Source organism: Necator americanus, chromosome X, assembly GCF_031761385.1.
Source record: "Necator americanus strain Aroian chromosome X, whole genome shotgun sequence".
NCBI lineage: Eukaryota > Metazoa > Nematoda > Chromadorea > Rhabditida > Ancylostomatidae > Necator > Necator americanus.
The window spans coordinates 24,046,257-24,058,643 of record NC_087376.1 but is presented as its reverse complement, the minus strand read 5'-3'; the positions used below and the strand labels follow the sequence as shown (position 1 = coordinate 24,058,643).

The 12,387-nt window shown below is 42.3% G+C and overlaps 2 protein-coding genes across 2 annotated transcripts; both read right to left on the bottom strand.

Annotated features, from left to right (window-relative positions):
• Nucleotides 1-58: 58 nt before the first annotated feature.
• On the bottom strand, nt 59-1,967 carry RB195_025190 (uncharacterized protein; the record flags this gene model as incomplete). The annotated part of the gene is made up of 4 exons (XM_064213228.1): nt 59-263; nt 365-687; nt 832-1,039; nt 1,906-1,967. The coding sequence occupies 4 exons, from the start codon at nt 1,965-1,967 to the stop codon at nt 59-61; spliced, it is 798 nt and encodes a 265-aa protein (XP_064069109.1).
• Nucleotides 754-969, bottom strand: RB195_025191 (uncharacterized protein; the record flags this gene model as incomplete). Its single annotated transcript, XM_064213229.1, has 1 exon — nt 754-969. One exon carries the CDS (start codon nt 967-969, stop codon nt 754-756), a length of 216 nt encoding a protein of 71 aa, XP_064069110.1.
• Nucleotides 1,968-12,387: the final 10,420 nt, after the last annotated feature.

Genomic DNA, 12,387 nt, shown 5'->3' with positions numbered 1-12,387 from the left:
CGACTCGGTCGGTGGTTCCTCGTTAACCGCATATTTCGATCTATGAACGTGTTCGAGTTCAGGATCTGACGGTGCTAGCCGGTTCAGCAAGGTCTTGAAGTGTTCTCTCCAAATTGGAAGGGTTGCTCAATTTGTCGCTATACTGTTTTAGTAGACCATAGGCCCTCCGCAGGTTCCTGTACTCCCACGCCTTCTCAAACTCCATCGCTCTTGACGTCCACTCGTTATCACGGTCTTGTTGCAGTTGACGACGCAGCTTCCTTCTAAAAAGTCACCGGCGGTTGCCCGGTTGAAGTCACCGGCGTTACGCACGACACATACAGAATTGTACGTGGGTTTTGTTTCCACAGATGCAAAAACAAACCTCTTCTGCGGCAATAGAACCGGGAGCGTTTCCCTTGCAGCGTCCTGGATGCACTTTGTGAAGGAATCCCCATCGCTAAGCTTCTTCTTGGTCCGTACTCCAACATGAATAGACACACGTTGGCGGAGTTCCGTTCTGCATTCTTCGTCTTTCAGACCTGCCACGTCGATTTTCAGTTGAAGGGGATCTCGGTTTCTTTTGTGGAATCGTATCTTGAAACTGAGAAGAACTGGACGGTGGCCAGTGTCGAACGCGACGTCCCAAACAGCTCTAGATTTTCCGATATCTGACTGAGGAATGTTCCTCTCCAGAACGTGGTCGAGCTGAATTTTAAGAGTCCTTATCTTCTGCTCGCACTGCTCTTCAGGCGTAAAAAGGGTTGACCCCTGCTATGTGAGCTGATGGCGTCGATGATTCCTCTTAAACTCGGAAGCGATGATGAGGCTCATCTGTTCGCACAAGTCGACCAGACGGTCACCGTTGTCCGACGTGCGCTCCGCTGCATAGTACCATTTTCCTAGCACATCGGATTGCTGTTCGAGTCCCATCTTCGCATTTGCGTCGATTCCAACAATGACCACCTGCTGGCTTGGTATTTTAGACATCAACGCATTGAGTTCATCATAGAAGGCGTCCTTACTGTCGTCCACAGCGGTTTCGGTAGGTGCGTGAGCACTTACTATTCAGAGTTTACGTCCTCTGCGATCCCGCAGCCGCAGAAAGGCACATCTAGACGAACCCAATTCCTCCACCAGGTTCTTGTAATCGTTCCTCAAAGCTATCGCGCAGGCACCTACTTTGTTCTCATCAGCATCGCCGCAGTATATGGTGTAATTTTCGATGCTGATCTCTCATGCGTGTTTCCTGCAGTGCAGTAAAAGGCACACAGAGGTATCGCAAAAGTCTGTATAGAGCGGCTTGTTGGAGTTCACTTGAAAGTGTTCGGCAGTTCAGCATGACGAAACGAATGGTTGTTGCCAAAGATTCCATGCTCCCTTCAGGCAGTTGACCTTTCAGGTTATGGGCTTTGGCGATGTGCTGGACGACAACACCTTTTTGCAATGTATGGGAATCTTGCATCAGATAACTGTGCAGGTTATATACCTCGTGTGTTTCCTATGCGTTCACTCAAATACTTGATCGCGTTTATTGAGAGCAGGCCACCACAAACAGATAGCAATCAGACTCGTATAAGCGGCCCCAGTTCTCGTCGATATGTGTGGAAATTGCGCGCTCTGGTTCCACCACTACGTGACTGGGCCAGGTCCTGCGCAATGCGACCGCTTGCGATATCTCCATGTGATTCTGCATATATATATATATATATATATACATATATATATATATATATATATATATATATATACATATATATATATATATATATATCGGCACTCATAGCGGCATCCTGTACTTTCGTGATACCTGGATGAGTTTCTAAACAGCGTGAATGTGGTCAGTCGTGCTGAATCTTTTTCGAAATCTTGTTTGCTCGCATGGCTGTCCTTCAGCCAAGAATTTTCAATCCTATTAAGGATTACCCTTGTAGAGAGCTTGTAGAGGAGAGATAGTGAGCAGACTGGGCGACAGCTGCCGATGCCATGTGGATCTCCCAACTCGGTCTTTTTGGTCTTCCACTGTTTAGAAACCTTGCATTCTCACAGGTAACATGTAAAGAACCTCGCCAGAGTGTTGACAGTTATTGGCGGGAAGGTTCTTCGAATGTTGTGATCTTATTCTGTCGGGACCTAGTGCCGAACGATTTCTTACCGACTTGATAACATGTCGTATTTCGGACGGGAGAACCTCTGGAATGAAATGCCTTCTTCCCTCAGATGGTTAGGAGATAAGTGGACATGACTGTCGAAGAGATCAGTGTAGAAGTTGTGGATAATTTTCTTCATTCCCCTTCTCGATTCAATGGTTGTTCCACTTAGTTTCTGGAGAGCATCCAACTTCATCTTGTGATTGGCAAAGTCTCAACGAGGTAGCTAATGCTCTTTCCCAACTCTGTAGTTTCAGCCAATACTGCTGCTCTTCTCTCTTCAAGGTCTTCTTTCATCGTCTCTCTGCAAAGCCTTGCGAGGTCGGACGTGAGTTCCTGGATGGTATAGGGTTTGTGTTGCTCCACACTGGCGAACTAGTTTAAGAGTTTTCAAAGACAGGCACGCATCAAGCTGAACCCTTTACTGACAATGATGTGGTCAGTGTCATTGCGGTACCCTCCACCAGGTGACTCCCACGTCCAGCGCAGAGAGGAGGGCTTCTAAAATTGTAATGGGTAGTCCTAGTCCTCATGATAAACTCGGAATGCCTCTCTACCTTCATTCGTTCCATTGTAGGGCGTCGGTCTTGATGTAAAATTTTTCTGGCGTTATTCTAGGGCCAATTTCGGCGTTAAAATAACCCACTATGGCTTTTAGGAGGTAACATCTCTAGAACTTCTCTTGATCCATATAGAAAACATCGACTGCTCTTTCTTTAGCTCGATATTGGACCGTAAACGACGAAGACAGTCGAAGTCGGCGTCGTACACCATCTTCTCATCCGTAGACATCCTCGACGCAGTCTTAAAAGAGTAGACGTTTGTTGCCATACTTGACGAGGACACCAACTCTAACAAATCTTCTACTGTCGCGTGTTCGAAAGTACAGTTTTTCTACAGCTCCGTATACGGCGTTCAATGGGTTGCCTAGTCTCATCTTGGTCAGTCAGTGGTGCCTAGTCTTCCTGGCTTGTATCATCAGATCGTGAATGGCTGCTTCCGATCTACTCCCAGTCCTCTACTGTTTCGTTAGCTTAGATGACTCATGCAAATCCCCATCCTTTCTGAAGCTACCTTACGAGACTCTCCTACGCATTTAGAGAACTCTTTCTCATTACTGAGACATGCTTATGGAGTGTGTAGTTGCGAAAAACCCTCCTGAAAACGACCCCTTCCTTGAAGAGCCTTCTAAAAATGACCCCTCATCTCGTTCCTACAAATATAACTGTCCATATAGCAATCAAAAATTAGGTATAACAAAAAGAAGTTTAGAAAAACGAACGCCTAGTAAATAAATTGAATTAATATGAAATAATAAATAATAAAATGAATAATGAATAATAACTAAAAATTATATGGTCATATTAATTATACGTTCAAGATGCCATGTAACGTGTGCCAGTCGGGAAAAGATTGAAAATAATAATCGAGGAAGAAGAGCATTCAACCTCTTGACGCACGGATTTAGAAACGGTCAGAATATTGTGTTTGGCTTTCTGATGAATTTCTGTAATGATGTGTGCTCCAGGTAGCTTGTATGGGGATGTGTAACAGTGCACTGAGAAGACAACACAGGAAGATGTTTATTGGACTTTACATATCTAATGAGTCGAATAAATGTTTTTTATCTTCTATTTCGAGCGGCAAGGACCTCGAGCGGATAGGCTGTTTGAGGAACTCTACATGTTGCTGGAGTTCACAGTAACGGGTCGCTTGCCACCTTTGTCTCACAGCGCAGATCTGAGCAGAAACAATGCTGATTGCACAAAACAATGAATTTCAATAAAATTACAAATAGTTCTCAGAAAAGTTTTCGCCTGAAAAAAATTCTTACCAGTAGTGCGTGCTGCGCAAGAAGCAGAAACGATTCGAGAAGTATTGTTATAGGCAGTGTATGCGACTAATCTGGAAGTGCAGATTTTGTCGTCGTCGTCATAGGTGAAGAAGTTAGCCATGCATCTCTCAATTTTTCTTCCTTGTCAGCTACTCGGCTGAAGGTCCTGGTTCAGAGTAAGTCTCATTAAGAGGTATGTCTTTCCAACGAGATAAAGCGGAAATATCGTGATACATCTGCAATGAACACTAGCATGAGGTAGACGCCACAGACGCTCCTGTAAGAATTAGATGTCTATCAGCTCATATGTAAACCTACAATTTGAAAAGATGAGTCCGCTCTTGACATGCATTCGACGCCACAATTTTACTTCTGATATTGGTAAAGAAATGATCAATTGACATCGCCGGAACCATTTTTTTGTAAAATGGAAAAAAGCTTAAAACGACGAAGAACACGTTTCAAAACTACTTTCACGCTATTTCCTCCCACTCACGAGTAATGTTACTCATTCGCAATAGGAACGAAAGGTTGAGAGTTCGATCACGGCCGGAATTTTTCCATTTTTGCAAAATGCAAGAAAAAGAAGCTATACCAAAGCAGATTACATTCTAAAGACATTTTCTTACTACTTTCTACTCCCTACATACTATTTTCTCACTGGCAGTGATTAAAGAAGCTGAATAGTTCGATTCCCACCCGAATCTCGATTTTTGCAGAACCGAAAAAAATTACTGAGAAAAACATTTCACCGACAACTTCTCTGAAATTGTATTTAAAGCTTCGTTCACCGCATCAAGGTGTTGTTTAGAAATCATCTTTGTGATCAGCCCAGGATCTGATTGGAAATTACTGTTGGACTGGACGGATTTTGTTAGGTTGAAATAAACGTGACAGATGATATGATAGCGGACTGCAAAGGAAACGGAGGAGGACAACTGTGTCAGCTTTTGTAAAAAAAAAAGATTCGAGCTATGATATGGTCGAAATATCTTTCTTAGACCCTCTGGAAAGTTAGCTAAGAAATCTTGCAATTTTCTCAACGTTTTCTCAACTAGCTTTTGAGAGAATTGAAAGTATTTGGAATAAAATGAAATGAATTCCGATTGAAAAGATCCTTCAAGCCTAATTCACATGTGCAAACAACGACTGAGTTATTGGGCTTTGTTCGCAGTGATACAGATTTTGACGCACAGCTGAAAATCTGAAATTTCGCACTTTTTCTCGTTACGAGATAATGGTGGGGCGGTTGACAAATTCGGTGCCATATTTTGAAAGAACATCAAAGAAAACCCTTAACTGCACATTTCGACCTCTATAGGTGTTATGGTTCTCTCAAAAGCTAGTGGAGAAAAACTCGAAAATTTGAGGCAAAATTCGAAATTTTTCTCAACTAGGTTTCAAAAAAGGTGGAAATCTAGAAGCACCAAACGTTGTAGAATTGTAGAATAAAATTCTCTCTAAAAGGTTGCAAAGGTTGCACCGCATGATATTCACTTTGAGAGTCGTTATACGGACACTCGTGGAGCCTACATTGTACTAACTGTATACCTAATTGCGCTTGAAGATGTGTTTTTTCGCTCAGTAGCAGCCTCGAGATTGTATTTGCGACTGGAAATTAGAAATTCGTCACTGTTGGAGGAGAAATGTGCTCCTTAAATTCTTTTACGCTGAATGAAAAGATAGCTCTTCTGGCTGGATTGATCGCTGACAGTCACAAAAAAAAAACAATAACGAGACATTGCATTGAGCCACCAGATTGATTCCGCATCAGTCGTCATCAGTTCAACAGAGTTCATAATAGCCAGTTAATAAATATCCTCATTGGAGCCTTTGTAATCGCGCAAAAATACGTAAAATTCGATGGGGAAGGGTCACGCATACAGCATTTTATCTGCATTACAATTACCAACGTGAGCCAGCGTAGCATAAGCCCTGGTTTTTATTGCGACTATGCTTCTTCTCTTACTTATGAAAAAAGTCAAAGATTTTATTGCCACTGGTACGTTTCCTTTGTCTACAAACTTCTCCTTTCTGAAGGCTTTCCTTTTCGTTCAGGTAATGTAGATTCCCTAACCGCCTGCACGTACGACGACATACGATTTTGCACTGTTCGAGATTTTGCCGAAGCGACTCCGACGTCATCAACATAAGTTACAGCAGCAAACAAGTGTTAAGTTTTCACCTTCAAGATTGGCTCAAAAAGAACACCAATTTCATTACTAGAATTGTAAAGAATAATTTTTTTTGAAAATCATTATCTGGTTTGTGTACCCTCTTTTTAGTTAAACCGTTTTTGCTAGACTAGCCTGCCTCAACTGCTTCTTCGAGTCTTCCTCAATCGCTTATATAAATATTAAGCAAATTTATTTAGAACTCAAGTACTGAATGCGTTATTAACGTTTCCCCTTCCTTGAGACTATTGTTCCATTTTTTAGTCGCAAATATTGGGACCTGAAGAAAATCTTCTTAGAATACGTATCATCTCTTGTTATACGAAAACATGCCAACATGCTTGTTTACCTAAGTTACACTGAATTTTGTACACCTCAATATGTGTTTATTTGACATCGACAACTCCGTCTTTCTTTTCTCTTCGCTTCTTTCATTTTTCCCAGGTTTTTCCCTACTTTAACTTTTTTCCTAATTTTCCGACTCCCCTCTTACGAGCTACCCCCCTCTTCCTCAGACACCCCTCTTACGACCCCCTGTTGAGAAATTCTCAACACACGGTTGACCACGGGCATGCGTATTAAATTAAAACCTATGATCAGATTACAATCCTCTAGTCCCACCGGTTTGTGTGAGAGCGTTGGATGCTGCACACAAATGGAGCATATTTGTTCGAAGCTACTCCAAACCGCCTCCTAGTCACTTGATTGCAGGCTTTTAGCCGAACCGACGTGCAAGATACAACGATGTTATGAGTCAGTCCAGGCGCAGCAGAAACAGAGAGTCCATTCTCTGAATCCATCCGCGTCTTTGATCGCTTTTAGTCTGCAGTTAGCCATCTATCCGTCACCTGGGTATACGCTATGTAGCCTTACGACCAACTGTCTGTGGTCTCTTTAGTGGGGCAAATCCGTGGATGATTACCGAAACTTCTTGGATATTTTATTGTTTCGTATGCTGCATTGACGAAACGAGCATCAGAGACCACCCCGTGGTCAGTGCAAGAGATACACCACGACTGCTGCCTAGGCAAGAAATTTGGCTCAACGTCGTCTTGATAGGCCTTTGTACGAATGCGAGATAGTGGGAGGACGCAGGGTTTTGGATAAACGCAAAGGTCCAAATATGTATAGAAAAACGGCTCTGAATAAAGAACTTTGCGAGTTTTGATCTGGGGGTCAGGTCAGGAGCATTTCAGTATTTCCAGGTGTTCTACCATGTGTAGGTCCGCTAACATCACGGTAATGTTGCTACTAAGGTAAGCACCACAATTTGGGCTCTTTTGGTTCTTGGTTCCAGGTGTAATATCCAAGAGGATGATGAGTTGATCTGGATGGGGCATTTGAGAGAATATGTTGCAAATGTTCTGACTTTTCAGACTCTGAGGAAGGCAACAGCGCCGAAACGTTAGCCGTAATAAAGACAGTTAACAATCTTGACTCTTGCTTCACAATGACAATCGACAAGTTGCAGACTAGAACCTCCGTTGTTGTTCGGTGTTCCTCCACTTGTTTGGTGATTCCTTCATGACCGCGGCGTACATCGGTTTTCGATAGCCTCGAGTGTAGGGACTGATAGAGTTTGTCAGTTTAGCAAGACCTTGAAACAAAGTGTGAGTGTGTCTGGTGTTAAGTATTCCTGGCGTATCCGAAACGAGATGCGCCGATTTGTGTACTTAAATTCAAAATCGTTTGAGGTTTACGAACGCTTGTTTAGTGAGTCAGCGGTGGTTCAGTTGTTCGTTAGATGCCACGTGAATAAGCCCCAAACTTGGGTAATTAAACTTTATTTATCACGTACAATATACACGAATATCCGAGGCATGTTATGTTATTATATAAGGCACGGTACATGACAAATACAAAGTAATAGGCGTGATATAATAATACACACACAGAAATGCATAAACAGAAATGCAAGCATCATAAAAAGGGAGGCAAAAATATGTTAGCACACTTGAGTTCACAAGAAGGGAGGCAAGAGTAAAGAAGATGCTTTAGACGAATGCTCGACTATGCTATGAGCAGTAAACACTCTTGGACCGTTTATATACGGTCCAAGTTCTTTGTCTGCTGTCGGCACAGTGTTGCTCTCGCAATCTGATTGTGCTCGAGTAGTTTTTGCACACCAGATGCGCCAGCTGCGCGAGAGTGCAACTCTCATTCATTGCCTCTTATTCAAATGCTCTTTGTTTGAGCATACCCACCGAGCGTAAACATATTTTTCTTACTTCTTCATTTTTATTATCTATGGTCACGTTTGTGACATTCAGCTTATACAATGACCAGTGGGCTTGTTGATGTATCAGGTCAGTGTTTTTATCCTCTCCGACAAGACTGGTACCGGTCTATCAAACCCAAACGGATGAAAGGTTCAGTTGGATCCAAGACGTAAAAATCATAGGCCGACCGTACAGTCACTGCAAAAAGTAGAGAATGAGCTTTTCTCGGGTTCCTGTTTTCCAACGCCGTTTTGAACTCTTTCGCCCTCGACGTCCATTTGTTCTTGCGACCACGTTTCAGTTGAGGACGCATTTTTCTCCTCTGATGATTCTCCCTTGTTGAATCACCAGTAGTGTGCGCGACACACACAGACTTATAGATGAATCTTGATTTCACAGATCAAAGGCAAACTTCTCTCTTGACTTCTGAATACAAATTGTGGAAGATTCGGCGTCATTAAGTCTCTTCTTAGTCCTTACTCCAGTATTAATCGACACCATTGGAATCAGCGTGCTTATTCACATTTGAAATCGTTTGAGGTTTACGAACGCTTGCCTAGCTTGTCCATAATCCAGTGTTAATCGACACCCGTTGGGATTTCCTTCCACATTTTCGGTCCTTCAGACATACATATCGATCTTCGGCCGAGGTGGAACTCGCCTCCTTATTTGGATACGCTCCTTCAAACCAAGATTCGTCAGCTCGTAAAGATCCACGAGACGATATCCGTTCTTAGATGTTGTTGCACGAGATGATGCCAATTCTTAAGCATATGGGATTGTTCGTGTCACATCTTTGCGTTCACATCAATTCCGGTGATAGCCGCCTGCTGGTTAGGCGTCTTGGATATCACAGTCTCAAATTCATCATAAAAAGCGTCTTTGTAATGTTCTTTACCGATCTCCGTAGGTGGGTGAGCACTCACGATCTAGAGCTTGTGTCCTCTGCGATATCGCAATCGTACGAAGGCCCATATTGACAACGTTGATCACAATTCCTCCACCAAGTTGTTGTATTCATTTTTCACAGCTATTGCGCGATTTCTAATTTCCTTTCATTAGTGCCGCTGTAGTACATAGTGTAACTGTTGATAATGATGATGGGCCGATCTCTGTTGTTTCCTGCAATGCAGGAAGCAGTGTATGCAGATATCGCGGTAGTATGGACAGAGTGGCTTGTTGGTGTTCACTCGCCAGCAACCGACAGTTCAGCATCACAAAACGGATGTTTGTTGCCAATGATTTCATGCTCTCTCTAGTCATTTCACCTTTGAAGGTATGGCTCTGTAAGTGTGCAGGACGACAGTATCTTCTGCGGTGTTCAGGAAATTTGCGCTAAATAAAAGTGCGGGTTTTATAGCTCGTACGCTGCCAAGGCGTATACTCAGATACCTGATTGCGTTTAGTGAAAGCAGGCCCACCGTGTGGACGTAACAATCAGACTTATATATATATATATATATATATATATATATATATATATATATATATATATATATATATATATATACCAGTCTGAACGTCCAGCCTAAGCCGGAATTCAGGCTTTTTGTTTTTGGTGTTCGTTTCGCTAGCCTTCACCGATCAATAACAAATAACAGTAGCGACATTTTTTTGTAAAATTAGAATTGGCTTTTCCTATCAACGCTTTCTTCAATTTTTTTTTACCAGAAAATTTAAGCATAGATGAAAGAGTTTATGGTTTTTCCCTAAACGCGTCAGTTCTATATTTGGAGAACAATCAAACTTGATTTTACATGTATGCTTCTCTCACATCTCCACAATTTGGAAACATTATTCAAAGCATGAGTTTCCTCCGTAGTCAACTATTAGCAAAGAAAGATGTGCTAACATGAAATGAGCATGAAATGAAGTGAATATCACTATCGTAGTGATAAAAATAACGTTCTACAATGTCAGATAGCGTAAACTGTTGGCTACTATGTATTGTATTCGCACGTGATCAGCCGTTCGCACGTGTGTTTCTTCCTTTTGAAAAAAAGATGTTAGCAGTGTTAGGAAGACTGTTAGATGCTGAGAAATAGATATGTGAAAGAACCATAGAAACTCCTTCTACTGCGTTGGGGCTCCCGCGCACCAATCCGGCTCAGCGGGACCCGCCCCACGCCAATTTGCAGCTATCTGGCTATGTGGCACGAATTCGACGCCGTAGGACCCGTCTCACCCAATTTTACCGCGTTGAGGTTCCAGCGCACCAAACCGACGCCAAGGTATCCGTCTCCTTTCTTTTTGGGATTTCTTGATTGAGACACACACATACACAGACGCACACACGTGACAGAATAAGCCCGTTATTATACAGGATGATAGTTTGCAAATTTGGAAGTATACATACACATAAAAGTTTATTTACCCTTATTATGAACATATGAGAGAAGCTAATTTGCCTTATCAACGCCAACATAGATGGGTTTGTAAATTTGGGCACTAGACAAAAGGTAGAGTGCTCGCCTACCAGGTTCATGGAGTTGGTTCGGCGCCTCACCGGTGTGAGTTTTGCATCATTGTAGAGTATTTTCGTGACACACAGACAAACACAGACACACAGACACACACACATACATGCACACACACGCGGACTAAGCGCGTTATTATATAGCATGATATATATATATATATATATATATATATATATATATATATATATATATATATATGATATTTGCGAGATGTTGCTTACTCTGCTAGTAGTCTCTGTTGCGACAACAGAAATGAGTTAGAATTGTGTTGCTGTCACAAACTATTCACCAAAATGATTACTCGAGAACTTGATTATTTAAAAGCATCATCTCTTCAAGATATACAGGAGTCTTATATGTGGAGCACGAAATTGCGTCCAGTGTTCATTTGTAGCCAGCGGTTGTCTTGGCTGAGGGCGAAAACAAAGGCGAAGTACACATGTAGATCCTATCAAAGACAGTTTGAGTCTGCAGATCCAACACTAGTAATCGCGATAACTATGGAAAATCGCGCAACACGACAAAGCAAGCCCCAACCTGCAGAAAAAGTACTGGTTACTGGAATATTCAAAGTGCCCGTACCTCGGATTGAGAATCAACAACGAACGATGAATATATATTATTAAGGAAGAGAAATAAAAAATGAGCACACAAACTAAAAGAGCAAAGCTGGGCTGTCTAGTTAATATTCCCAACAGGTAATTTACCAAAAAAAAAAAAACTGATTGAGCGTAGTCTCAGTTTCTTCTACTCTCTCCTCCACTTTCAAAAACAGAATCGCCTCCACAGCATAGTAGGACAAGAAGAAAGACTTTAGAGACCAGAAGGACGAGCACAATGCCAATGTTATCATACATAGCAGATGAAAAGTTCGACTTTCAATTAACCTCGGCATAGTTGAATTTATATTATCGAGTTTGATAAGCTGTACACGAGGTTGTTAAATAAATTTATTGGCTAACGTTTCGGCTATATCGCCTTCTTCAGAGCCTGAAAAGGGCGATATTCAATCTACAATCCAAACGACCAACCTCTCTACAACTAAACCGATAGACTCCACGCCTACTTTCAATCACAAATTTAGCGACTACACTGAATACTCACCTTATATCGGAGACGCCCTGCATGGACCGCTGACTGATCGATCACGAGGGCGAATGGTTCGAATGTCACATTCGGATCGGACAAACCATTCGAGATATGGCGCGAGTTCCCGCGTTATCGACAGACATTCACCCTTGCGGTTCATTTTAGGGTTTTTAGCTTGGATCCAAAATGCCTCCAGCGATTTTCGAGCCAAATTTTTAGATTCGTGCGCTATGATTTGGGCCCTAATTTCAAAATCGGTTCCGTTGTGTTTTTGTGTTCTATGGGCACCTAAAGGTGTCCATTCTCGTAACCTATTCTTGCCGCTCACGTGCTCTTTGATGCGGACATACAGCGGTCGTGCCGTTTCACCGATATACTCGTCGCCACAGTTCGTGCAAGAAATCAGGTAGATTACCCCGGATCTCAAGCAGTCTCCTGATCTACCTGTGGGACAAATAATAC